The 25,523-nt window shown below is 38.2% G+C and overlaps 1 protein-coding gene across 1 annotated transcript in view; it reads right to left on the reverse strand.

Moving 5' to 3' along the window:
• Nucleotides 1-25,523, reverse strand: part of PHF20 (PHD finger protein 20) — a gene marked incomplete at its 5' end in the record, with an annotated part of 50,402 nt that overhangs the window by 12,972 nt on the left and 11,907 nt on the right. Inside the window, 5 exons of the mRNA XM_009582124.1 lie at nt 3,034-3,203; nt 5,493-5,654; nt 7,580-7,678; nt 11,090-11,269; nt 20,372-20,650. Of these exons, the coding sequence (XP_009580419.1) occupies nt 3,034-3,203; nt 5,493-5,654; nt 7,580-7,678; nt 11,090-11,269; nt 20,372-20,650 (890 nt within the window). The remainder of the gene's footprint in view (nt 1-3,033; nt 3,204-5,492; nt 5,655-7,579; nt 7,679-11,089; nt 11,270-20,371; nt 20,651-25,523) is intronic.

Consider the following 25,523-nt stretch of genomic DNA (forward strand, 5'->3'; position numbering starts at 1 on the left):
TGGAAATGAGCAAAGTTCAAAGAGAAAATGACTTACCATTCTCCCTCCTGTAAGAGGGCACCATGTATGTATCCTGGGAGGAATGAACCTCCAGTCACATGCATGGAGAAACTGCCCTGGCTCCTAATTTTCATACCAAGTCAAGGCATACTGGCACACAGGCACATGCTCAAGCAAGTACCCCAACCGTCAGCATATTTCAGTCGGATCTCGTCAGAGTAGTAAGCAGGGGCAGAATAAACACCTCAGTGGAGACAAGTGCAAAGAATGACAATATTCTTCTAAAAACCCATACACTGAACAAAACTACGTATCTTCAGGAAGAGAGGGCAAGTCTAAATGCAAGTTCTTTAGAGTAGACACTTCTAAATTCAAGTTCTCAAGTGTCAAAGTCTGAGTAGGAAATAGGGATGAAATCTTTCCTTCTTAAAAAGTTATGACAACTACACAGGATTCTCACTCTATAAAGTCAAAGGGAAGTGTCAATCTCGGCACTACACCTCTGAAAAGCTGAAAAAGGTTCCCCTCATCATAATTCCATAGTTGTATAACATAGCATCTTTGCTTTGTATTAACGCGCTCTACCTAAAGAGCTAACTCAGGCATTTCTACATCAACAACAGATCAGACTATTCAAAATATTTTCCCAAAAACTACAGGCTGACAGAAACGTGTGGGGAGCACAGCATTTGGTACCTTATACAAACCATCTGCCTAACCCACCCCCAAAAATCTTGTTACCAGCTCCTTGCTCCCCAGTTCCTATTGCTTCAATGACGAATGCAGGTACTTACCATGCTGTCCATCTGCATCTCTTTTCCAGAGAGAATAACCTGCTCTCCTAGACAATTCTTTTATAACACAGCTAAAGTGTTTAAAACTTTGCAATACACTCAAAAAGACCCCAAACTAGTTCAACCTAGAAAACCGATCTCAGAAGCAGCCCACAAAACTTTACATGAAAGCTATCCATAGACTATGTCCTGAACTAGGTGACAGTTCTCTGCATTCTCCAGTCACAGATTAGTGCTGAGCCTACATTTGCCAGAAAACTATACTCCAAACTGTATCTTTGTGTTTTTCATTGAGCCATCTCCTCAGAAGGCAGCCAGCCCCCTTTATTCCCAACTGTCAGACTCCTTTTCCTCCTGTACACTCAGATGCTATTTATCTAATTTTGACCACTGCCCATCACTGCACCCTTTCCTACCAATGCACAAAGTATCTTTTGCCCTGCGTTGTGTCAGGATCCAACACTAATACAAAGGTGTCCATCAAAATGAACCCAGCACTAAGAGAAAAAGTGTCATACCTTCCAGAGCAAATCTCCATAAAATAGTACGGAAGGCCAAAGAAAAATACCCAGTGAAGTTAGCTGTTAAACTCGACCATTGAGGACAAAAAAATCAAACTTAGCTGCGTTAGCTAAGTTTTTAAAAATTTTAAAATTAGGCTGTTGATGTTCAGAGCAAAAAAGGTGTTTCTACTGTCCTGCTGCAGAAGCCAGGAATGCTTCACACTACAATTTAAACAGTGCACCCCCTCTTCTCCTTAACAGGCTTCTACCTCCATTCAAGCAATAAAGTCCACCAAAAAAATCATCAGCAGCTGTGAGGTAGGTATAGATCAGCTTCTGTCTTTCCTCCTAGTTCCAAACAGCAAAAAAGAAACACAGTTCACAGTAACATGCCAGCAGCTATCCCAGTAAGGGCTCCCATAAAGTGGGATTCAAACCTCACAAAAATTAGCAACAGAATGCCTGGGAAAGTGAATTCGAAAGCTTCAGATGGGCATGAGCTTCATATGCCAGAAAAATATTTCTGAAGTCAGTGTCATTGCATATCCTTTCACAAAAAAAACCAACCTTCTCAAAAGAATGCAGTAATTACCTTAAAATCTGCAATGAGCACAGCTGCCAAGCTATACTACCATCACTTTGAACTGAGGTCCCACAACAAGCAAAAAGTTATCTAGATAGGAAGGGTGGGAGCCTCCTAAAAAAAAAAAAGGAAGAAAGAAAAAGAAAAAAATAATTTCTTCAGAAGGGCAACTATGAAAAGCTTGTGATCCCACACTTAAGCCCCTGCGTATGCTTCTTCTAAGACTGAGGGGGAATTACCAAAGGGGACCATGCAGCTCATGTAAGAAGCAGTGGCAAAATGAACTAGAGTAAAAAATGCTGAAGTTTTTTATTTTGTATGTTTGACTTCACTATCTGAAATTAATAGGAACTGGGTGGAATGGCTCAGAGCAGCTATGCAGGGAATGGTTTCCTGATAATTTATAAACATCTCAAAAAGTAAAAGTAAACAGCTATGGCAGTTCCAAAGAGGCTTTTATCAACGGTTTTAAGCAGGAGAGATTAATAGATACTGCTCTGGCTGGAAACAGTTTTCTGTAAAGTTGCTTTAAAAAGAGTACATATATGGAGAACGGACAGATGGCCTTACACAGCTTCGAACTCTGAATTTACAAACTACAAAAGAAGCTGCAGAATGCAGCTCTGCTTCGAAACAAAAGACTCAAGTCATGATTTTTTTTGTTCATCCTAACCAGAGGATTGTATGTTTAAGTCAGGCTTCTTGCCAGGGCAGAGAAGTGGAAGGGTACCACCATCTCATGGCAATGTTCTGAACATGCTCAGAATTAGAGGGAAGCAGAAAAGCCAGATAAAAAGCCACTAATTTTAAATATGTATTCTCTAAACCTAGGAAGTGTTCTAATTTTTAGAAAAATGCAAATCCATAAGCCAACCGTTAATGGCTTATATAGAATTGCCCCTTTCTCCCCACCTTCCTTTAGTCAAAAAAACAAACTGAAGATTTTTCACGAACTGTATCAAAAAGCAAAGTCTTCTACCTATCATAGCAGCTGCTCACCCTGACAGGTTATCTTAAAAAATTTTATGATTTCAGAGGACAACAACAGTTTATTTCATATACAGAACATACCTGTGCATATTTCTACAACAGCTTTTCCACTGACACCTTCCACTGTATTCACCGAAATGTGCAATCACCCTCCACTTCATACCTGAATCATGAAGTCATTTTCTTCTTTTACTTCACAAACACACCGAACAATCTCAAAATCGCTTTCTTCAACTTCTTCATCAGGGTTCGTGGTTACATCAACATCCTGACTGCAGTCATCATCACTCCAAAGCAAGCTATCCATAGATGACTCACTCAGGGTATCATCCTCTGTACAAAAAGTAGTTAGATAAAATCCCGAGTAATTGCAAAAAGGTCAAATAACTCTCAAGATTTCATCCCAAGTATGCAGACATACATTTCCAAAAGCATGAGTTCACCGTGTAATTTAAGGAACACCACAATGTTACTACATTATGTAACCTTCAATAAACAGTCTTTTGAAGGTTACTACATAATGAAGTTTTATATTCTCATTAATAGCTCCTTCAAAATGCTCCAACTTAACAGTTTCTGAAATTAAAATTGTACTCTCAACATACAGTGCCTCAAACCAAAGGCACATAGTCTCTTTAGACAACTAAGTATAATGAACAAAACCAGATTTATAAATTCAAATAGGATTCATACTAGTTTCTGCAATTCGTATAGAACTGTGACTTGGTACTTTAAGTGCAGAGCTCGCAAGAAGAGGTAAGAGGGTTCTTATCCCTCACAAACCATTTGATCTCACAAAGTAATGTCTCCATTACAGAAACATTCAGAGTCCAACACAGAATTTAAGCCTGCTTCAGAAATGATTATTTTCATTTAGACTCCTGTTGAGGACACATTTATCAATTCAGGGGCACTGCACTGCTCAAGGTATTCTTTAAGAATGCTCCCACGCTACTTAAAGCATTAATGGATCTCTGTGGATTGAATAAAACTGCCAAGAAAATCTTTATTGAACAATACGCTAAATTGAGATGCTTACCTCAGTAACATTAATGCAATATCTAAACCTTCCTTGGGGATAAAACAGGAGGGTGACAGGGAAAAGATAAGGATTTTAATTACTTGGGAAATACCCTAATGAGCCGGAGGAGAGTGGAAGGTAAAAATTTTAGTCACTCTTAACTAGATTGTGGTCTCTGGCCTATACTGGGTAGAACTATACTGATCACTTAGCCCCTAAAAAAAGACTGTAGAAACAGAAGTACCAGTCTGTGGTATAAACTGATCTTTCGGAGAAACATCTGTTCTCAAATTTAAGAGGCTGAGAACCCAATGCATTAGTTAATTTCCATGTTTAAAAGTTTTATTCCACCTCTGAGATTCAAGACTCTTTCCTGAAGTACTCTGGAAGCAACAGGTTAAGCACGCTGCACTTTCATTCTACACAAGAGTTTTACTATTACTTACACCAGATCTTATTTATATAGGCACTGCTTTTATTATTAGTACAAGTTCTGCAGATGCAAAAAGCAGCAAAGCAATTGTGAAAAGGATAAAATAAAACTATTTCCAATACTTTTCACCTCTTTCAATGTCTATGAACTGATCAAAAGAAGTCTGAGCAACTGATGGCCAAGTTACTAAACTGCAGGTACATTCTATGGTCGATACGCTCCAAAAATGCAACTGATCAGACCTGCAGTACATGTTTTAAGACATTACACTTCAGTAGTTTTTAATGTTTCCTCTTTTCTCTATATAATAAACTGAAGTTAATTTTTACATTTGGCGTAATACCAAACAATAAAACGGTTGTGTCAAAAAAAAAAAAAATCCAATGGTCACCAACAGTGTATCTGTACAATAAGGAATTTAAGGTTCCTGTACATAATCAAAGTGTCATACATTTCCCATTTCCTTCAAATTTGTGAGCTTATTAAGAATAACAGAAAGAACAAAATGTTTGTTTTCCTTTTTTATTTTACTGGCTTGTGACAGTAAATAGCAAGATGTACCAAGATATTAAAAATTATGAAAGCTGGAACACAGCAGCCACATTTTCATGAAGTACTATGAAGACACTAATAAACAGTTACTCAAGAGCTTCGCATCATTGTGAAGCTAAGAAAGTCACTATAACCATGCATTATACTGTATCTACATATAACTACATGTAACTACACATAACCACATCCAGTGGTCTCTCAAATACAGCACACATACTGTATAAAACTTGCATAGCATCTATTTTTAACTCTGAGTTATTACTTCGAGGAAACCTTAGGAAATATGAAAAATTTAATTACTGAAGTCTGAACATTGTTATTACAGAGTTAATACGGTGCTGCAAAAAGGTGTGAAATGAGTTCGAGTTCTGAAATAAGGGCAACAATCTTAAAGCTCCTGTGAAGGTAGAGTCAAAGCAAAAAGCAGCAACATCAAGCTCTGGCAAATGAACTGGGTTCAACTTTTTCAGGCAGGGGAAAGGAAACACACACAGTCCTGTGTAAGAATAGCCATATTTACATCATGAGTACCAGCTTTTGTGTATATTAGTGCAGCTCACACATTTACTGGTAATGAAAGACAGAACCAACAAACCATAGAGGATAGTCATCTTACCATTCGTTTTTGATTTTCCTCTGTATTGTCCAGAATCAGAGCAGTGTAGCAGTGTGCTTGGGTGGGCAGATAATTTATTTGAAGAAATAAATTTTGTGACAACTGATTTTTCAGGAGAAAGCTCTTGTGAAATATCTGTGTTTTCTTCACTGCCGGAGTATTCTGTAAAATTATAAGAAGTGTTATTGTTAGAAAACTGTGGTCAAGAAAAGTTGTCAGAAGAAAAAACAGCACCGTGCACGCCCATAGCAGGCGCGTATAATTCACTGAGACAGTTTCCACTTCAATATGCTAGGACTCTAGGACTTCACTATGCTGCTGAAAGATTTGCAGGCTTTCTAGAGGCAAGAAAGTTATCGTCTGAGCCAGGAAAATCTTATGCAGCTCAGTCATCCTTCACTGCTGATGTAAGTGAGAAAGGCTGAAAAGACTGGTTACTTAAACCTAACCATTCTTCAGGGTGAATATGTCTACAAATGCTTTTGCATTACAGGCACTTCTACACAAGCACTGTTAGCTGGAGACCTCTCCCTCACATCCCACTATTATTCACATGGGCTGTGCACATTCCCTAATCTCACAGACTACAAAGTGGACAGAAAGCATCTCTTCTCTTATTTTCCTAGTGTATACACAGAACAGAATGCATGGGTAGAAAAGAACAGCCCCAATTAGGAACGTGTGGAGAAAACACCTAGAACAGTTCCTCTCTGAAGTACCCATTCATCACGTCCTGGACTGTATATAAATGGAGGCTGTCTGCAGTTACAAGCAGTACCCTCCAATCAGTTATCTGGAGAAAACCTTCAAAGTTCCTGGAAGAACCACAAGGGCAACACCAAAAAAAGGCAAGCAGCATTTTAAAACCCAACGACAGATGGACAAGCAGTTTGTGGGTACTATTTGTACAACTATTACATAAGTTTACAAATTATACTTTGCATATTATCATTATATTTGAGGGCACCATATAATCAGAAACTCACTAACATGATTTGTTTCTGTACAATTCTGAGTCAGTCTACCTGTGGTTCTTTCTTCCCCTCTACTCTCTCATGACAACTTGCCCTATTTCTTCATGGCAGCAAACAAAAAGGTAAGGTATTTTCTTTCCCGTCTCAGAAACTCCTGCATAAGCAGCTCTAGTTTAACAAATTATGCATGCCAGATTGAAATGTGCTGCATTAATGATCCTAGACATCCATCAATGGCAAAGAAAGTTGCTACGCTTGATCTGCAAACATTTCACTAGAGAAATCTTTAGAATCAATTGCAATTTTCAGAAGTGAAGAATACAAATCACCAATAACACCTGGGCCTACACATGAAGTTCAAAGTGTAAAGTGGCCCAGGGAAAGCATTCCCAAGCCTCCGTAGATGCAATCAACAGAGAAGACATGTTCCTACTACAACCCTATTAACATAGATGGAACAACATGTTATGAGACATGAGAGGGACACAGCATGAGTACAGACTTTAAATCAGGCTTTTACTTCATCTTTCCAGGAGAGGAGAGATTTATCCTTTAGGAAAAAAATTTAGAATGCGACAGGTTTAACAGAGCTCATTGTCACAGCTTCTGAAATCAGCATACTAAGTGAAGATGTAAGAAATAACAAGGTTAATGGCAGAAAAAGAGGACCCATCAACATTTCCAAACTCCGTCATTCATACAGGAGCCCCAAAACTAACTCATGTAACTGAGAACATCTGGTACATGGAGTACTTGGTAACAAATCAAGGGGATCTCCACCCTCTTTAATGGGGTAAAACATGTATACAAGTACACTGGCTAACGAAAAGCCAGACTTAAGACTGACATATCGATTTTGGAGTTAGATTTATTCTGTGCCATTACAAGCACTATTATAAGCCATCATCCAGCATTAATGATGCACCTCAATCAGGAAATAAATTATCTTGTCAATCACAATTTAATATTAACCACTTAATAAAATCAGAACTAACAGATTAATGAAGAAAGCAGTCTTATCTGTAATGCCCGCTCTTAAGAGCATCTAACTGGGTAACAGGCAAAAGAAAATAATGAAGCTGTTTTCCTCTACAGAAGAAAAAAGAGCTTTACCAGGCTTAGTTCGCTTTTTCTTTTTTTTCTTTTTCTTTGACTTGGACCTTCCATAGTCTTTGGATTTTCTTTCTTTGTTCTTCTCGTGTTCTTTAACAGCTGAAATTAGACAACATTCCAATTTAATTTTTAAGATATATACATGCCTATTCTACTTATTAATTTCCTTAAAGACCACCACAGAAACCATGGAGCACAACTGTCCTGATTTGGAAAATCAGGGCCAGTTCACTGCAAAAAAACAACAATAAAACTTACTTGTAAGAATTCCCAGCTCTCATAATTGGAATGGTCTGTTTTAAGTTCTCATTTGATTGTCCCACAACAAAATTACAATAGCATGTGGGAGAAATCAACTGTACACCACTGCCCCTTTGTTATTTACGTGCTTCAGAGATTATTAAAAAATAAAATACTGGGGCATTTGTTATATCCATTTCTAAATTATTATGGCTGAACATTTCAGTAGCATTGTGACAGAAGTCTGACAAGAACAAAACTGCAACCCCCCAAACTCTAGTACAGTTCCTCAGTCAAATATTTTGTTTTCATTGAAAAGGGAGTAACAACTGGTTCAGTTGGCTTTAACTGCTGTTCTCTCACCATCTGCTCTCCATCCTGTTTTTATGGGAATAACAAAAAAAAAACAAACAAAACAACAACAAAATGTAATTTTTGACTGATTGGGTGGTATCTTTCAATCAAGTCCATCCTCAAAGCATGCTTCCAGAGCACTTGCCATGAAGTATAGCCTCACTGCAAGGTAATGTGCACAAACCTTTGCTTTCCATATCCTAACATTTGTTTACAACACCTGTCTTTCAGATTTAGGTCTCTGCAGCAGAATTTCTAGATACTTATACAGTTCCTTAAGTAAATTATCCTGACTCAGCCAAGACTATATGTGCAACCATAAAATCTATTATGGAAAGATACCTTGCATCTCAAAAGGGCTCTCCTTTCTGAGTGCTTAGCTGATTAAGCCACTCACCATCCCATTTAGAAATCTATTTCAATTCCTGATTATTGGTATCAGAATAAGCACCTAAAGACACTCCATACTGTAAGAAATCTTCTCGTACACAAAACATTTAAGAACCCTAGCTGGTCTGTAACCACTCATGAAGCAAACCAGCAACACGAGTATATTATGTTAACCTCTTTCCTACATGCTAATAGTAAACTGCCCAATTCACAATCTAAGGCTATGTACTTAGGGCAAACAGCCCACTCAGAAACTGGAAATCTCAGTCACGTTTTACCAGCTGTGATGAGCATGCAGGAGACATGCTCATTAGCTCCTCCTCATGAGAGTCTCCAGCTCTGTATCTCCCCATCCTCTTAGTCCTTGAACATCTCCTGCTACTTTGCCACTTACGTTCCTCTTTTGGCATGTCATTAGTGATGTCTGCTAGAACTGTGCATTGCCAGCAGCCACATTAACTGCTGACACTGATGGCAGCCTGCCATACCAATTACATGTCCTTCAGAGGGAATATGACTGGCAGCACAAAAGACAAACTTCATTCCCCCTCCATTACCACTTGTTGAGGGGGGTTTAAACAAAAAAAAAAGAAAGGAGAAAGAGGCTCATATTTAAGTCTCAGCACAGAGCTTCCAACTTCCTTCTTACTTTCCTTTGTCCTCATCTCTTAGTCCTCCAGCAGTCAGGATCCTCTGGGTACCATTTCCTTCTCCCTGCTCATACACAGGGATGCAAGTAAGTTCTGCCATTTTATTCTTCCATAAAGGCAAAGAGAGAATAATAGAGGTCAACATAGGTAGGAAAACTTTACATCTTTTCACCTGGGAATTGAAATTTGCATGGCCAGATCGTATGATTTGTTTTAAGATATCTGAGAGCGCAGAGTATGCTACTTCAGTCACTCTCAACATATCCATGATAAATATGACAACAAATTGTCACTTTGTTCCACACTTTTTCACCTTGAGCTTGCCAGCTTGCATGTCTTTTAAAAATCTGAAAAAATCCAAGTATTTGCAAATTTCTGTGTACAGCTATGTTCTTAACTGCACACAGTTAATGCAGGATTTTTTTCCTAAAAAAAACCTTGCAAATAATGAGTATTATAAAAGGGACCTTCCAAAAACCCTGTACTGAAGAATCTTTGTGTCTCAAGTTGTTTCTTGTAAGCACTCTGAAGTCTAATGAATTCTCACTGAAAAAAGACCACATAAGGAGGCTACCTAGGTTAGGAGCATCCTCATAGATTCACGTGATCAAAGAGAAAGGTAAATCGCCTTACATAATCCTAAAAATTCATCACACAACAGTTTTAAAAAGGGTTTTTTGGCAAAAACATAAAAAGACCTAAGCCCTCTCAACTTCCTTGAATGGCAGAAAGACTAATCAGGACCAGGATGAGTACTCAGCCAATCCTCCACCACCACTGTGAAAGTTTATTCTAGTCTCTATATGGCATACTCTCAAATAAGAAACATCCCACTGAGTCAGCCCAATAGAGGAGACACTAACAGATCTCATTCAGACCTTTCCATAAGGGAAGGCAGCAAAGGATGTCCAGGAATAAACAGAGGTGGTAAGTACTGACTGACTACTATGACCAACAGAACACCACAGTGACAGGCAAGTAAGTCTCAAGACTACCTCTAAAACAAAGATCACCTGTTACAGATAGAATAGCCTAAGCACGGATTTTTTTTGTGTTTTCCTCATCACTGTGACTCAAATTCTCACCACATATCTGAAGGAAAGTAGTGATATAGTAAATCTGGAAGTATGCTAGAAATTATTTATATGTTATTTATGTATATATAAAAATATATATATAAATAATATGCATTTAAATATATGTGTGTATGTATACACACACACCACACACCCCCTGTATGGCTGTTACCCACCTATATTATATTAGATTCCAGTATAAACAGGGTTTACACTATACCACTGAATAGTCAAAGTTGTGAAGTAAAGTTGTTCAGATATGTTTAGTAGCAAGGAATGTTGACTACCAGAAGTAGTCAAATGCTATTAAAAAAAATTACAAGAGAACAAACTAAATTATCCTGTCCTGCCTGCCCCTCCCCCCACTCTTTTTTTTTTTGCGCTTTATTAAGCTTAGGTATCTCAACAAGTTCAGAGTTACTTAAAATATTTACTGCTTTGGACAACCAAGAGTTTAATGGAATTAAGACACATGTATCAAACAAGCAAAAAATAAGCAACAATCTTTTCATGCCCTTAAACACTTTAGTACTTTTTACATCTTAAAAATATTACACAGTGACTGGGAAGATTAAACCCCAATGTGTATAGCAAGAAAACTTAACAAAATTCCCTATATTGATTCTTCATTTCAAACTACCGCAAAGAAACAGTGAAAAAACACCACTTACATTTTATACTGTACATCCATAAAAAATTAAACTCCCTAAAAGAAGGTATACAGAATACTTTGTCAATATTATCAGTTCCTTACAATGCTTAAAACTTTTCCAAGACTCTTCCAAACTAAAAAGGCGTACCATTTTCAACTCTTTCTTTTTCTTGAGGCTTCCGCAGCGATCTCGCTATGTGGTTCTTGGTTTGTTCTCTAACAGAATGTCGGTGACTATTTAATGCGCTTACAGGAGTTGAAGTTCTTCTCTTTTCTATTTTTTCATCTCTATATGGGGTACTCCTTAGAGCTATGTGTAGAGGAGCATCTACAAAGAGAATAAATACGAAGCCCAAGCTTTAAATACTTCCAAAACGTTTAAGTCTACTTCACCAGCAGCAGCTCTGGTAGTCCATGTGGAGCATTTCTGATCAGACACACTGCTCAACTCAAAATCCTAGTAACTTGACCACGGAAAAGCTTTTAAACAGAAGCTAATTTAAAGGCTAAAACCTGCAATGCTTTTGTTTTTTTGTTTTGTTTTTTTTGTTTGTTTGTTTGTTTGTTTTTTCAAAAAGAAATAGCAGATGCAAACACATTCCCCAAAACTCTATTCTTCCAGAAATAGTGTGGCTTTGAAGAAAGATAGTAAAAGAAGCAGTTCAGCTTGACAGAGATATTGGTCAGGTGATTTTTGTTATCAGTTTAAGAGAAAAGAAAAGGGGCCCTGTTGATTTAATTAGAGGAACCACAGCCTGTTCTCAAAAGTGTGCTTTATAATGAGGCATATAGAAGTGGCACAGATAAGCTCTGCACATCTAAGGAAGGGCAGTTTTTAAACACATACCACTGAAACAGTGTTTTCAACCAAGAGCGAGATGCAAGAATTCAGGATCACTATCTAAAACTCACAGAAATCATGATACATAGACATGGCTTCATCTGAGATTCCATTTACTATTTAAGTCAAATCAAATACTTCTCATCTTCCTAACTACAGCTAGCAACTCCTACTGAAAGACTCCTGGACGTAGAAAAAGAGAAGTGAAGCTGGTAAAAGCTAAGGCTGCATGGCATGTAGGACAGTCAGACTAAATGAGACAAGTACATTGCCATTTTGGAGTATAACGTCAAGTATCTTGGTCAAGGAGACCCAGCAGCCAAGGTGACAGCTTGCTGACTTTCATCAAGAACATCCAATTCTATCATCATAAGCATCTTAAAAGTTCAGTGGATATGAAGGGCAACTTCCTTCTTGTCTGAAGACTTACATGCCTGCTGGATTTTCACTTGGACACCTCTAAGTAAGTAATTGTGAGCAGTACCTGAAAATGACTGAAAACAGAAGGCAAAGAGTCCAAGAGAGCATAACTAGGAGAAGAAATGGGATCAAGTACTCTGCCCTGACCAACATTTCAAGCTTCAAGGCACATTAAGACATGTCATTATGGAGCTTTCAGAATCAAGTAGATCTCTTCAGGCAAAAGAAACTCCAAGATCCAGAAATCTGAAGGCCATCAGATGACTTTTTCCCTGGTCCTCTCACCCTGAAGTTGCATTAGAACTTGAGGGGGGAAAAAAAGAAAAAGAGCCATTCGTAACTATTTCTGTAACCAAATGGTTACCTTCTACCCACCTGCCACAGTGCTTTAGAACAGCTACAATGGGAAGACAGAAATTAGAGCAAACCTCAGATTTCCACACAAGACTATCTCATAAAGGTACCTTTTGTCCAGTCAGGCAACTCACTGTAGCCTTTCCCTGGGTGTTTATTCACCTCAAGAGCTGCAAGACTGTAGAAAGTAGCATGTTTTGTCCACGAAGAATTATCAAAACCAGAATATACTCCTTGATAAGATACTGCAGTATGCGAAAGTATCAAAACCAGAAAATACTCCTTGATAAGATACTGCAGTGTGTGTACGGCCTTCCGTTTTGAACAGGACTAACTCCTCCTCTTGCAGGAATAAGTATAAAGAGGGGTTTTTCGTTGTTTGTTTGGGGTTTTTTTGTTCTTGTTGGTTTTTTTTTTTTTAAAATACAGGTCTATTTTTGTAGGACTTCTTGCTAACAGAATTTGCTCATCTGAGGACTTCCATGATTAGTGCGTTGAACAAGACATCATCAGTTCAGACAGACAAAACTTTTTTCCATGGTACACAGCAGCTGAAAAATAAGATTAAGGTACTTCATAACCCATTTGGGAACACCAGTGTCCTAACAAACTTTCTGAAATACAAACTTTGTAGGAGTACAGGGTGAAAAGTCATGTAAACAAGCCTTTCTTGAGCTTTCCTGATTGTCTACCATTCTGCAATAAGTTCCAAAAATATTTACAGAACACCGTCTCAGGGAACCCCAAAATTACAACAGAAAAAGCTATACAAACCAGACAACTTTCATTTAGGCCTCCTAACTTTCCCCTCTCCCAACAGCTCAACTCAATTTCATGAATTAAGATTTGAAGAATCCCATGGCCCCCTTGATCCCACCAGTCTTCCAAAGAGCACAAGACATCTGGGCTTCCTGTAGGTTGAGATTTGTGCACGCAGACTCTTGGTGGAACAAAACCGTATTTTGCGTCCATTAGGTTTTTTAGCTTTGCGAGACTGAAGTTTAAGGAGATTTTTGCCAAGAATATGTCGTATCTTTTATGACACAGAAAGGTTAATACATTGCTGTAAGATTTTTCAGCCACCAGTAACACTACCCTGGGGGAGTTCAAGGGTACTCTATCATACACCAGATGTATTTTTCTTCAATAACTGACAAAAAAAAATAGGTATCAACAAATATATTAAGTTTTGAAACACCTTTTGCTCTATTGATAGAGAAGTTTAGAGAATCTGAGATCTTTGAGCACTCTGAAATATATTTTAGCAGTTGAGACTACATTTGAGAAGATGAGATCAAAAAACTGCAAAGTTATCCTAAACTTTTGGGAAAGTAAACGTTAAAACTTGTGCCATGAAGACCCAAACTTGTAAGCCTTCCACATTTAGTGTCCCGTTTCCTCTCAATACAACATTTTCAAGTATAATTCAGACAGGCCAATTTATAAAATTACCCTGAAAAGAACAAAGAGCAACTACTTACCGTAACCACCACAATCAAGAACTTGTATTTAGGTATATGCCTTTAAAACTTGCACATTCCCCAGGCTCAGACTTTCTGCATCTGCACCACTTGCAGAGTGTGCCATGGGCTTTCATCCTCCTGACTCCCTGAGCCAACCTTCACTCTCCAGAAGGCTTCCTACTCCTCTGCCTCCTCCCACTCACAGGAACTCCTGATTGCAGTTTCAAGAAAGGCCACAGAGGCACAATACACCGTATTTACATGGACATCATCAACTTTTGTTAGTGCTATAACTAACTTCTCTTGCAAGTCACTTGTCCCTGTAAGCACTCTACTGAGACTATCAGGCAACAAGACGACTGTACTGTGAGTCTGTAGTGAACAGCAAGACTATGCTCATAGAGACTCCTATTAGGAAGTGCATAGGAGACTCCTGTGCATTTCCTAAAGCTGTCTATGCAGGTACCATGAAGACACCTGCACTTGTCTCAGAGATATCCTGACATGGGACACAGGTGGCATCTAAGCTACAACTTCCACACATTCCTGATGATGCCCAACTCAAACAAAAATCAAAGTAGTTATTATTACCCTTTAATACCTCTATGATCCACAATATCATTAATCATTATTAGAATTATACAGTTATCTACAAATACATCACAAAGGCCCTCCTGATATCCAGGGCAGTGAATATTTTCAGTGTTTTTGAACATTGATGTTGGAATTAAACACCAGCAGATTAACTTCTAGCTCAGATGACGCTAAATACCAGTAACAGGGGAGATATGTTCATAAAAAACTGGAGATGAAAAGGCTTGCTGATTAACTGCCCGTAGTCTTCTTCCATAGAGTTCTTTCAGGCCTCTCTTCTCTAAGCCTGGGAGAAGCATCCTCTTCCATATAAAGAGCTGATCCAGAAGCAGTAAAGGATCTTAGAAACTAACAAATACAGACCTGAGATATGAAACCGCCTCAACCATGCAGAAACCACAGAGCCTTAAGAGAACTTATACCTAACCATGTCAAGACTCAGTGACAGACAAGGCAATAGCTTTCTGTCCGATGGAACACAAAAGATGTCAGACCTCAGTTAAGAAGATAATTCAGCCTTCACGAGAAGCAAAGAGACTAAATTCCCAAGTGTTACGAATTAGACAATATTCACCATCCACAGTTGTGAGATCATTTGCTGAGAACATCCACTGATACTTTCAAGAACTGAATGACCACGTATTATCTTGGCTTACAGCTGAAGTATTTCACACAGCCTTCCTCCACAAACTAAATGCAGTATCTCAAGATAAGCCACAAAGTTGATCAGCAATTCTGCAGAACACAGAGGGTGTTAATGCAGATCTTCACCTACTGCAGCGAGAAACCTTGTGTTTGTAGGTCACCCATGCACATTCCACTGCCTAGCGAAGAGGCATCCATCAGCCAATATTCAGAGGAAACAGGAAACCCCCCAGAGGATCACCCTGAAAAGCCCTAAGCCACATGCCAGAGGTTCACATGTTAACAGCTATCAGTTGACAACTGGATGCCTTATATATTTAAGCTGTCAAAGCAAGTTTGCCAACCTGTTCCCTATGCCTGTATGGTTAGGATCTCATCAGTAACATCAGTAAAGTCAAGACCCCTTTTTTCTTTACACGTATTCCCGGCATTAAGACACTCACGCATTAACATGACATATTGTAACTAACTTTGAGTAGGAAGAATTTTCTAACAACAAGGTCACATACAAAAACTTAAACCTACTGACAAAATGCATGTATTTTCTTGAGGTACCTTTTATGGACTCCTCAGTAGGGACAGATTTTCTAGTCTCTGGGTCCATTGCTTTGGTCTCACAGGTCCACTGCTTTCTTTTCTTCCTCATGGCAAGAAGAACAGCAGAGCCAAGACTGGCAGCAACTTGCCAGACTCAGGCTGCCATTTATATACCCACATACCAAAACCTCAACCTAATACTGCATGGCGTTTTTAAAGTCTCAAAATCAGGTTTAACTTCCATTAGAGGAAGACTCCTCAGGGGAACTGAACTATATCCTGGGAACTGATGAAGTCCCTGCCAGTACAACAGTCGTGCTGAGGGCAGTATCTAGTCTGTCAGCACTACTAAGTGGCTATTAAGAGCATTCAGAGTACACCAGCCACATTAGTGAAGGTTTTGATAGCATTTCCTTCAACACACATATCAACTCCCCTACTTGTTCACATCTAACGAGGTTAGAATTTCCTGACAAATCTTCAATACCTGTCAAGTACAGAGCCTCTCCAAGGTCTGAGGTGAGGTGCACCAGCTATGCAAGCACTGAAGTTTGGCACAAGTTGACTTTCAGATTTCAGAAAAATTGTTCAACACAAGGACATGAACTAAATTTTGTTGAACCTCCAAACGAGAAGATTTTACTAAAAAATGAAAGCCATCAATTCAGAAAGACTCAAACTCAAGAAAGAGACATGCTTCAGACGTTCAAATTATGAGTTGCAGGTAAAAAGAATTAAATGAAGCTATTCCATGCCTCATTCCCTTGGAGTAGTCTAGGTCAGGAAACAACACAACTTCATTAAAAATAACCTTTTGCAGACACTTCACATAAAATAACATGGACAGACAGACACATCTGAAAGAGAAAACTGGCACCTTCAGAGGAAGTTGTTTACAGTACATGTCTGTAGGGCACACATCACTGTATGGGATGACGTATTTCAACAGTAAACTACGTGATTGTACAGAGAAAGAGAAGGGACCACAAAGAAAAAAGCCTATCTCAAGGTTAATGCACATGAATGTGGAATGTGGTTCTACTCTTTTTTTTATTACAGCAATCAACAAGTAAATAGCTGCCAAAAATTTTAACAGATACTACACCACATTCAATTTCCAAGTGATAAATTTGAGAGAACATCTCAATTTGAACTGTCAAAAACTTAAGCAACTCTTCCCTGCAAGACAGACTCTGAGAAGCCATCTGCAGCCTATGCTCAAAAAACTTGTTTTAAGCTTATGCATCCACATAAATTTGTGCAGGTCTTTATTCTCCTCTTCAACAGAATGGCTGCAAGTGACTCTATAATGCACTTGCAGAGGTGCAACGCAACGGCAGAAACGCCTGCATCTCCTATATTCCAGGAGGACACAAAATCAACTGCCTTATTCTCTATAAAGACAATTCTTTCAGTGAAGACAAAATAGCAGCAATACTCATGGAGGTATTATAACATGGGGCCGGGGAAGAGTTGTTTCATCATAATGATCCTGTAATACTTCCTGATAAATTAAAGAGAAGAGGTATTGCCTGAATGCATCCAGTAGCCATTTAAGTCTGCGTCATTCTGTTCAGAGTAGTAAGGCATAACTAAAATACAAGCTAGGCAATGGTAGTTCTTTCCCCTCTGTTCAATGAAGAGCCACTACAGAACTTAGAGATATCTGTCAAATTTGTCACTGCAAAGGGGTAAGATCCTTCTTAGGGAAAAGGGAGAGACAGGACAGATCAGTTCCACATTAGCCTTTCCAGCCCCCTGAAGTTTTGAAGCCAATGCCAAGTGGCACAATTTATATTTCAGATGTTGACATTTCAGTCTCCACTTTAGTGCAAAGTAATATACTTAAATTGTTCCTTCCTGTGCCCCACAACATAGTCATTGATGACCACTTACATCCATCTTCTTTTCTCTGTGTCAAAATTCAAAATTTTAAGCACCACAAAAAAAGCGTTTTCCTACTGTTCCTATTGCATAATTTCCTAGAACTTTAGGAACAATAAGGATTTTCACTTCAAATCTAGCCAACAGTCCACTCCACCATTTATTTATTTAATGTGTAGCAGAAACAGTAAGGAGTCACAGAACTCCAAAATAAAACTTGTGAGATAAGGACTTAAGTGTGATAAAGCTTCTAAGGCAAGAGTATGTCCAAGCTTATGGAATAACAAGATTCATGATTTCTAAAGTCTTACCTGTTAGAAATTGCCACCTTTTAAGCACAAAAACCTATCTAAATAGTGAAATATAAGAAAAGAAAAGGACATTTGTACCAAAAGGTAAAATGATTTAAATGTATTCACTTTGAACAGGAGAATTTTTGCTCACAAAAGGGTTGTAGAGATGAAAAGTAAACCCACCGTGTACCATACTTAATTATATATTCAAAAGCCTTCACACTCACTAAGCAGTACATCCTGAAAAGCCTTTTAAAAAGGTGACATAAAAGTGTTCAGTAGACATGGAGAAAGTCTTGCTTAGCAGGCTGACTTCCTATGCATGCCATTAAGAACAGAAGAGATGCTTGCAAAAAGACAGGACAACAGAACACAAAATGCAACAGTATGAGCTCATAAACCCCATTAACTCTCCTTTAGAATGTGTGGTACCCCCTCAACAAAAATTAGAAGAATTAAGCACACTTTAAGTTAAAAACAAAATGGCACTTAATATCAGACATGATATAACTGATAATGACATTACTTTTCTTCATCAAGAAAAACCTTACTGTAGCTCCACAATTAGCAGGCTTTGACAGTGAAGGTGACTTGAAAACTTTACGGTCCACCTTTCACCTTGAAGCACTGTTCAAGAGCTGTCAGCACAACCCAGGAGCTATTTGCAGGAATATGCTATGAAGCATATCATCAAAACAATCCAGGTTAAAAATACCCATCCACAAATGAGAAATGAAAGGGGTGGGGGCTTAAAATAAGCAGATACGGTTACAACTCAACACCATCAAGAATTACCTGCCAGTGCAGCCAAGATGACATCAAACCAACAGTGTGCGTTTGGGGGAAAGGATAAATGAAAGGGTCAAGATCTTGAGTCACTAGTCAGTTCATTCAGGACAATCACAAGGAAAACAACTTCTCAAACCGAAATAATTATGCAGTTACAAAAAGCTGAATAGAAGTCTGTTTATGGAAAAGCACATGACACACAAGAAGCCTATTTTGATCACTGTGCAGTTGTTAGCAGCTATTCTTCATAAAGCGCTCATCTCAATTGTGTTTCTCAAGGCAGTACTTCAGATTCATTTAAGCTGCAAACAAAGCATAACAAACGCAAGTTCGCACATCCAAACACATTTAAAGAAAAAGCTTCTTCTACTTAACCAAATCTTATGCCTTTGCATTATTTAAAGTTACAGAAGTATTTGGGGTATAGAAGTTTACATGTAGTAGCAGTATCTTGTGTTACACTTATCTTGTTAGGAACAGGCAGAAGCACCTCAAATGAAAAAAAATGTTTGCTGGACACATTAGGAAAAGCAGATATGAAGCAAAGCAAGGCCAGATATATTCTGCTGTAGTAAGCTGTAGGTCAGTGAACAACCTGCAAGACTTTGAAATTCTTAATTAAACAGAATACTAATGAAAGATCAAATGCAAAGACAAAAACCACCACGGAATTCAGCAAAGAGAAAGCTGGATTTTATAAGACAGACTCAATCAGAAGACAAAAGAGATGACAATTTCTATGGACCTGCAGTACAAAGAGAAGTCAGTCCACAAGAACAAAGTTTGGATAGGTTATCAACAACCAACACTGCAGTTCACAACTAGACCTAGATTGCCACTCTGATGTTATGCAAGACTCTAGGAAGAAAGTGCTTCAGAGAATGAGATGGTGAAGCAGAAGTTAACATGATTTTGAAGACTGCAAAGCAGTTATAACTTAAGAACTGATTTTTTTCCTAACCATTAAGTTTTTATCCCTTTCCACTACCCAACAGTTGTATGAGGATCTTTTTCAAGTACAGCTATAGCAATTAGCATTTGTTAAATAGTAGGACTTTTTTCCCCCCACAGGTCCAGCAATGAGAATTGTAAATACTGCAGAAACCGGTACTGGATTTCTAGCTAAGTATACTCTTGAAGTCAGACCATGAAATGTAAAGACCAAGTAAGAAACAGGAGAGAACTGGAGTTACCCGGACTGTCTCCTTAATACAGAAAAGGACAAAAGTCTTTGAACAATACTATTTAGATGTTTGTCAAGCCAGGAAAAAGAGAAAAAAAAAAATCAGAAACTCAGGGAAATGTAGTTTTGAAAAAAGAACGGAGGTTTAATACTCAAGTAAATTGTTGCAAAGGAATAAGAGAAGCTGCGTAGTCAGTTCATTACAGAACATGATCTGTATTTCTAGATGAAGGAATTTCTTCAATTTTATCTTCTCTAAAACATAATGTTTCCACCTATTATGCTTCTTCTCCACAAAGAAATACGCTAAGACAGAGCCCTAACGAGACTCCTTCGGCCTAAAAGAAAATTGATTTCTGCTCTTTCCTGCTTGCTGCTCTTTAAAAAAGAAAAAAAAAAAAAAGGAAGAGATCAGCAACATACTTACACAATGAGCCAGTTGTGGTCCGTCCTCTTTTTGACCTTTCTTGATTAGCTTTTTCAGAAGCCAAAGAAGCTCTGGTTTGAATATTTCTTTTTAGAGGGTTCTGCTGTGATTCTGCAGCGTTCTCCACTCCATGCAAGTATTTCATGTGATAATGCAATAACTTGGCTTTGCGGAAGCATTTTGGACAGTCCAAGAACTTGCATCTAAACTTGTGATCTTGATCAACAGTTGCAGCTTTTTTTGAGGCAAGAAAATCTGCTCTCCTACAAGGTTTTGTTACTGTAAGAACAAAACAGATAAATTCCTCCATGCTTTTGCTATATTTATCAAATGGTCTCCTAAACTTAAAACAACAAAAAAGTTAAGAAATGGGCATGCATTCAAACATGTTAGCTATGAAATGCTAAAAAAATGTTATGCTGTATCTGCCTTTAAGATCAATAGCTTTTAAGGGAAAACTCCACCCTACTGTGCTCTTAAAAATTGGTTGTCATGACACCAGTGTTTTTATGAATGAGTTACTGTCAAGAAAACGACACTTTGCTTCCATGAGTTCCTTGCCCAACAGCCAATATTACTGTGTATAGTGCTACTATAGATACGAGACTGAATTACACAGAGATTGTGTATTTTAATCAGAACACTGAAGATTATGTTCTGTCAACTATTTATTTAATTGTTTGTAACTGTTCACACCTTTGGTGAAAACACTTTCCAAGGAAAACAGTTCTGCTTCTTTCCTTACAAATATTTTGCTACCTGCTTTCTGGATGCCTTGTCCTACCACCAAAGTCTGGTTATTTCCAAGAACAACGGAAGCAGTATGTCAGAACTACATTTCTCAAGTAAAATTGAAATTTATTTCAATTTTCAAGCAGCAATGAAAGAATGAAACTAAGCAAAAGGAAAATTGCTTGCATCTGTTAAAAATGTCCCCTATGAGCTACAGTTAATTAGTTTACCAAAAAAAGCAAGGGAAGTCTTCAGATTCAAATGAAGAACATTTTATGGCATCTGTTTTACAGAGCAGTGCTGTGCAACCCAGAGCTATACCTAAACTTGACTTGGTAAATTCCTACAACTTCTTCCAGCATTTCAGAAACTTTCAATTCATGTTTTTGCTAAGAAATACACAAAAGAAACATTTTGAACTAAGAGTAAAACAGACTATTGTCACCAGTATCTGTACCCGATACAACAGAGGAGAGGTAGAAATTTGGAAATACAGAGATACAAAGAGATCCAGGCAATTATCCATCACTAATATGCACACAGCATCAAAAAATCCCTCACCAACTAGGACACAATGGAAAGGAGGTGTCATTTTTATAAAACAGCTTCCAAATACAATTTTTCTATTTGTTTTGCCAGTACTAAAATATAATTCCCATATTTACAAATATTTTCAAACTTGGAAGATTAAGAAAGGAGTAGTGTTTAAAGCTAAGGCCCAGACCTAGCAACAGTGATGCAAAACCAAAGGTATGCAGCACATGAATGAAAATTAAGACATTATATTAGAAGTAGTTGAAAACAAGGAACAGAAAAGGACCCAGAAACATTACAAACAAAAATAAGCACAGAAAGAATAAGACTTTCCACAAGTGCACACATGCTGGAATGCATAGAATGGGAATGTTAAAGGTGGCGTCAACACTATCTTGGTGTAAGAACACAGGACAGCTTGTTCAGAAATTTTTAGCGTGTAGCAACAAAAATAGTGAGTATTACTGAGCTGCATATTTAAAGGTTATGTCATAGTGAAGAAAAGCATCCTAGATCGCTGTATCTGAAGCACACTCAGTTTTTAAGCACTGCGTTATGACAAAGAAACAAAACTTGAAGCTATTCATAGAGGAAAAACAAGTAATGGTACCATGGAGGCTGATGTACAGGGAAGGATTAAGAAGTCATATGCACATCAGGCTGGTTAAAAGAAAGAATATTCAGTTAATTTTGAGAAGAAAATAGTAAAAATGAAGATATTGCTTTTGGGTGTTTCACAAAGATAATGACAAGGAGAAAGAGAAAGACATTTTGGCATAGCCATATTAAGAACATCCTGACAGGGATACGGCTTCAAGCAATTATGGTAATAAGATTGCAACAAAGCCAGACAATTGGATCCCACTTGCACAATGACAAAGTTTGCCAATACCAAAATCAAAATATATTGTACACCATCAAAAGTTATGTTCATAAAGAATGAAAAATATCTGAGGAATAGTCAGTGAAATGGCCTGTAGGTTTAGTGAAAGCAAGCGCAGAAAGGTTCTCTTGACTATAAAGGTAAAAACCAGCGTTCAGGACAATGAAAGAGAACTTGTTTCTATTTAGTAACTAACATAAAGATGGGAAAACATAACTGCAGCAGAAGGGGGTAATGGGGTCCGAAGATTTAGCCAAAAAATTCAACAAAAATGACAAGGGAAACTATTATACCATCACAATTGTCATGATGAGGCCCTGTATCCAAGCTCAGAGCACTTCCTCTCCATTGAGATGGAGAAATTCTTGAGAAGATACAGGGAATGGCTTCTAACTGATCAGCTACAAGTTAGAAGAGGAGCACAGGATCACGTTAGCTGAAGTTTAGAAACAGAGCTAACAAAGACACAGGGTAAGGGGAAGGAAAGAAGACAAAAACTTACTGCAACATGCAAAAGGAATCTATTCAGAGTAATAAAAACAGAGACAATCCCACACAGTTTGAAACAAAGTTTAAATTATTACCATCACCACCACATTTGGGGGCATTTTCCTTCTTTACAAGTAACACAATAGAGCTCCCTGCTGCCAGGGCACAGCAGGAAGCTGATGCCCAACTCTGCCACCCAGGAGAGCCTCCGAAAAGCCTGTGCTCCCAGCCAAATGCTCTGAAGCCAACTCATTACACCAACATCTAAAGGGGGGAACTTCCGTCCTTACACATATATACAATTTTTGCTCACAATGCATGGTACTAAAAATGGTTTCTATGGAAATAAAGTTTTGCTGTATTAGCTTCAGATTTTCAGGCACTTGCCTTTTCAGAGGAGCTTGGTGGGTGTTTTCTCTGAGTACAGAGGAAAGTTAACAATAGACCTACCACCTGCTATTTCTTCCATGTTTATAACCAAAATTAAAACTCCTCACCTGGCATTCAATTAGCCATTACAATATTAAGCACAGATGCTCAAGGTTAAACAACAGTGTCTCCTTTAACTTCCACTACAGAGGGAAAAAAAAAATCCCTTCAGCATTCAAGTCAGCAATCTCTCTCACTTGTCGTTGTGCTGTATTATCCAAGGTTCAAGCTAAGACCACATTTAGCAGTACGTTTATAGTAAAATGTCAGTCTGTGAAGCTTCTGAGTCCACAAGAGATTTTTTTTCCCCCATCACCAATTCTTTGTTTGCATCAACTCCTGCTGGGACAGGATGTTTGGCAGCAGCACAGTATCTTGACTGAAGGTCCACCATCCTGAGGCATCTTCTGCAACATGTCGGTAAGCTATCCCAGAAAGTTAACAGTACATGTAACACTGAGCATTTTCCCCCAAATAAAGCTGGCCTTGCTGCAGTTTCTAGCCATTAGATCTTTACAAACAATTGCCTGTTAAACTGATGAGACTTCTAGTCTCTATTTCCTAGTCTCCACAGAAATATTAAGTGAAGATCAAATTATTCCTTCACCTGCTGTTAAACTAAACGCATTGAATCTCTCCAGAACATATGTTCTCTGGTGCTTCCATCTGTATTATTTTCAAGATTATTTTGTTTGTCACCATTACCTTTCTTGAACTGCAGACATAAATTTTATGTATACCATGGGTAACTGCACATAAATAGGTGATTCTGGATAGCAATAACAAAACCTCATCTCTCACATTTCCATCTAGTCATGCAAATGTGAAGTTGACCTGTGGGGTCTAATGTTACTGGTTCAGCGCAGTCAGTCTCAAAATCCTAAGAACAATTTTGGAGTCGGTGCTCGCTTGGGAATACAACTATTATCATAATAGTCCACATTTTAAATACAGCCTTCTACTTAGCCCAGCTGACACTTTTTACACTGTGCTTTGGATCACTTCACACCACTGGGCTAGCTTCCTTATGAATTACCTACTTCTTTGGTCTTATTTATTCTGAAATCTCGTATTATTTTTCTTGAGCTTGCCAAAAGTGTTCCTGTTCATCATTTTAGCACCCGAACTATGTTTCTTCCTTTATTTTCAAAAACCTCTGTCTTTCAAGATCTTTGTGGAACAAAGAGCATCTTTCCGAATTGCTCTTTGCAAACTACTGTAGGTAAGGATAGCATCCAAGCATTTCCAGTGTGTCCAGAATCCACTCAACAACATAAAGTAGATGCTTGGTATAATAAACAGATACAGCATTAATAATCACAGATCATTACATGTTCACAAAGTTGTAATTTTTGAGCCTGAAACATTACTTGACATTGCAAGAACTACCCAAGACAGTGTTTCATCTGATCCTCCACTCACCATTTGCTCCTTGTGCTGGCACTAAATTTGTCACAATAAAACCAAGGAGGTCTATACTGCACAAAAAACTTGTAAGTGTGCAATGCACTACTGTGCAAACGTCTACATACCTTTAGAGGGGGCTAGCAGCTGGGTGGATGTAAAGGCTTTACCTGCACTTTGAGGTGTAACTGAAACAGTGTCCAGATCGTGGTGCCTAGCTGTAAGAAACTAAGTGAGCAAGGCAGGATGGAGTTCTTTATGTACTATATTGTTAGGCTTAAAAAGACAACTTTTACACTACCTTGAAGGAATCAAAGCCTACCTAGGTAAGCTGCAGAATATACAGCTGCTCTCTCAAACTGGATGCAAAGATCTTATGCTTCTCTTTAAGTGAAACCCAAAGCTAAAAGTGACAAAATTAGAAAAACATATCGTAAGTATAAGGCAAATGGAATCTCTGATGCGTGTCTATGCAAATAAAAAAGTAATCTTAAATTCTGGTAAATACAACTACAAACACAATAGCAGATCTGTGCAAAGCAAAGGCAGCCCACCTTTAAAGTCAAATCAGTTTGTAAGAGTAAAGCGACACGAACAGCTTTAGAGTGCTTCTAAGACTGTGTTCACATATATGAAACAGATGTTTAACCGGCTGCAAAAATTTGCTGGACTGTCACCCAG

Source organism: Fulmarus glacialis, unplaced genomic scaffold (assembly GCF_000690835.1).
Source record: "Fulmarus glacialis isolate BGI_N327 unplaced genomic scaffold, ASM69083v1 scaffold31947, whole genome shotgun sequence".
Taxonomy (NCBI): Eukaryota; Metazoa; Chordata; class Aves; order Procellariiformes; family Procellariidae; genus Fulmarus; species Fulmarus glacialis.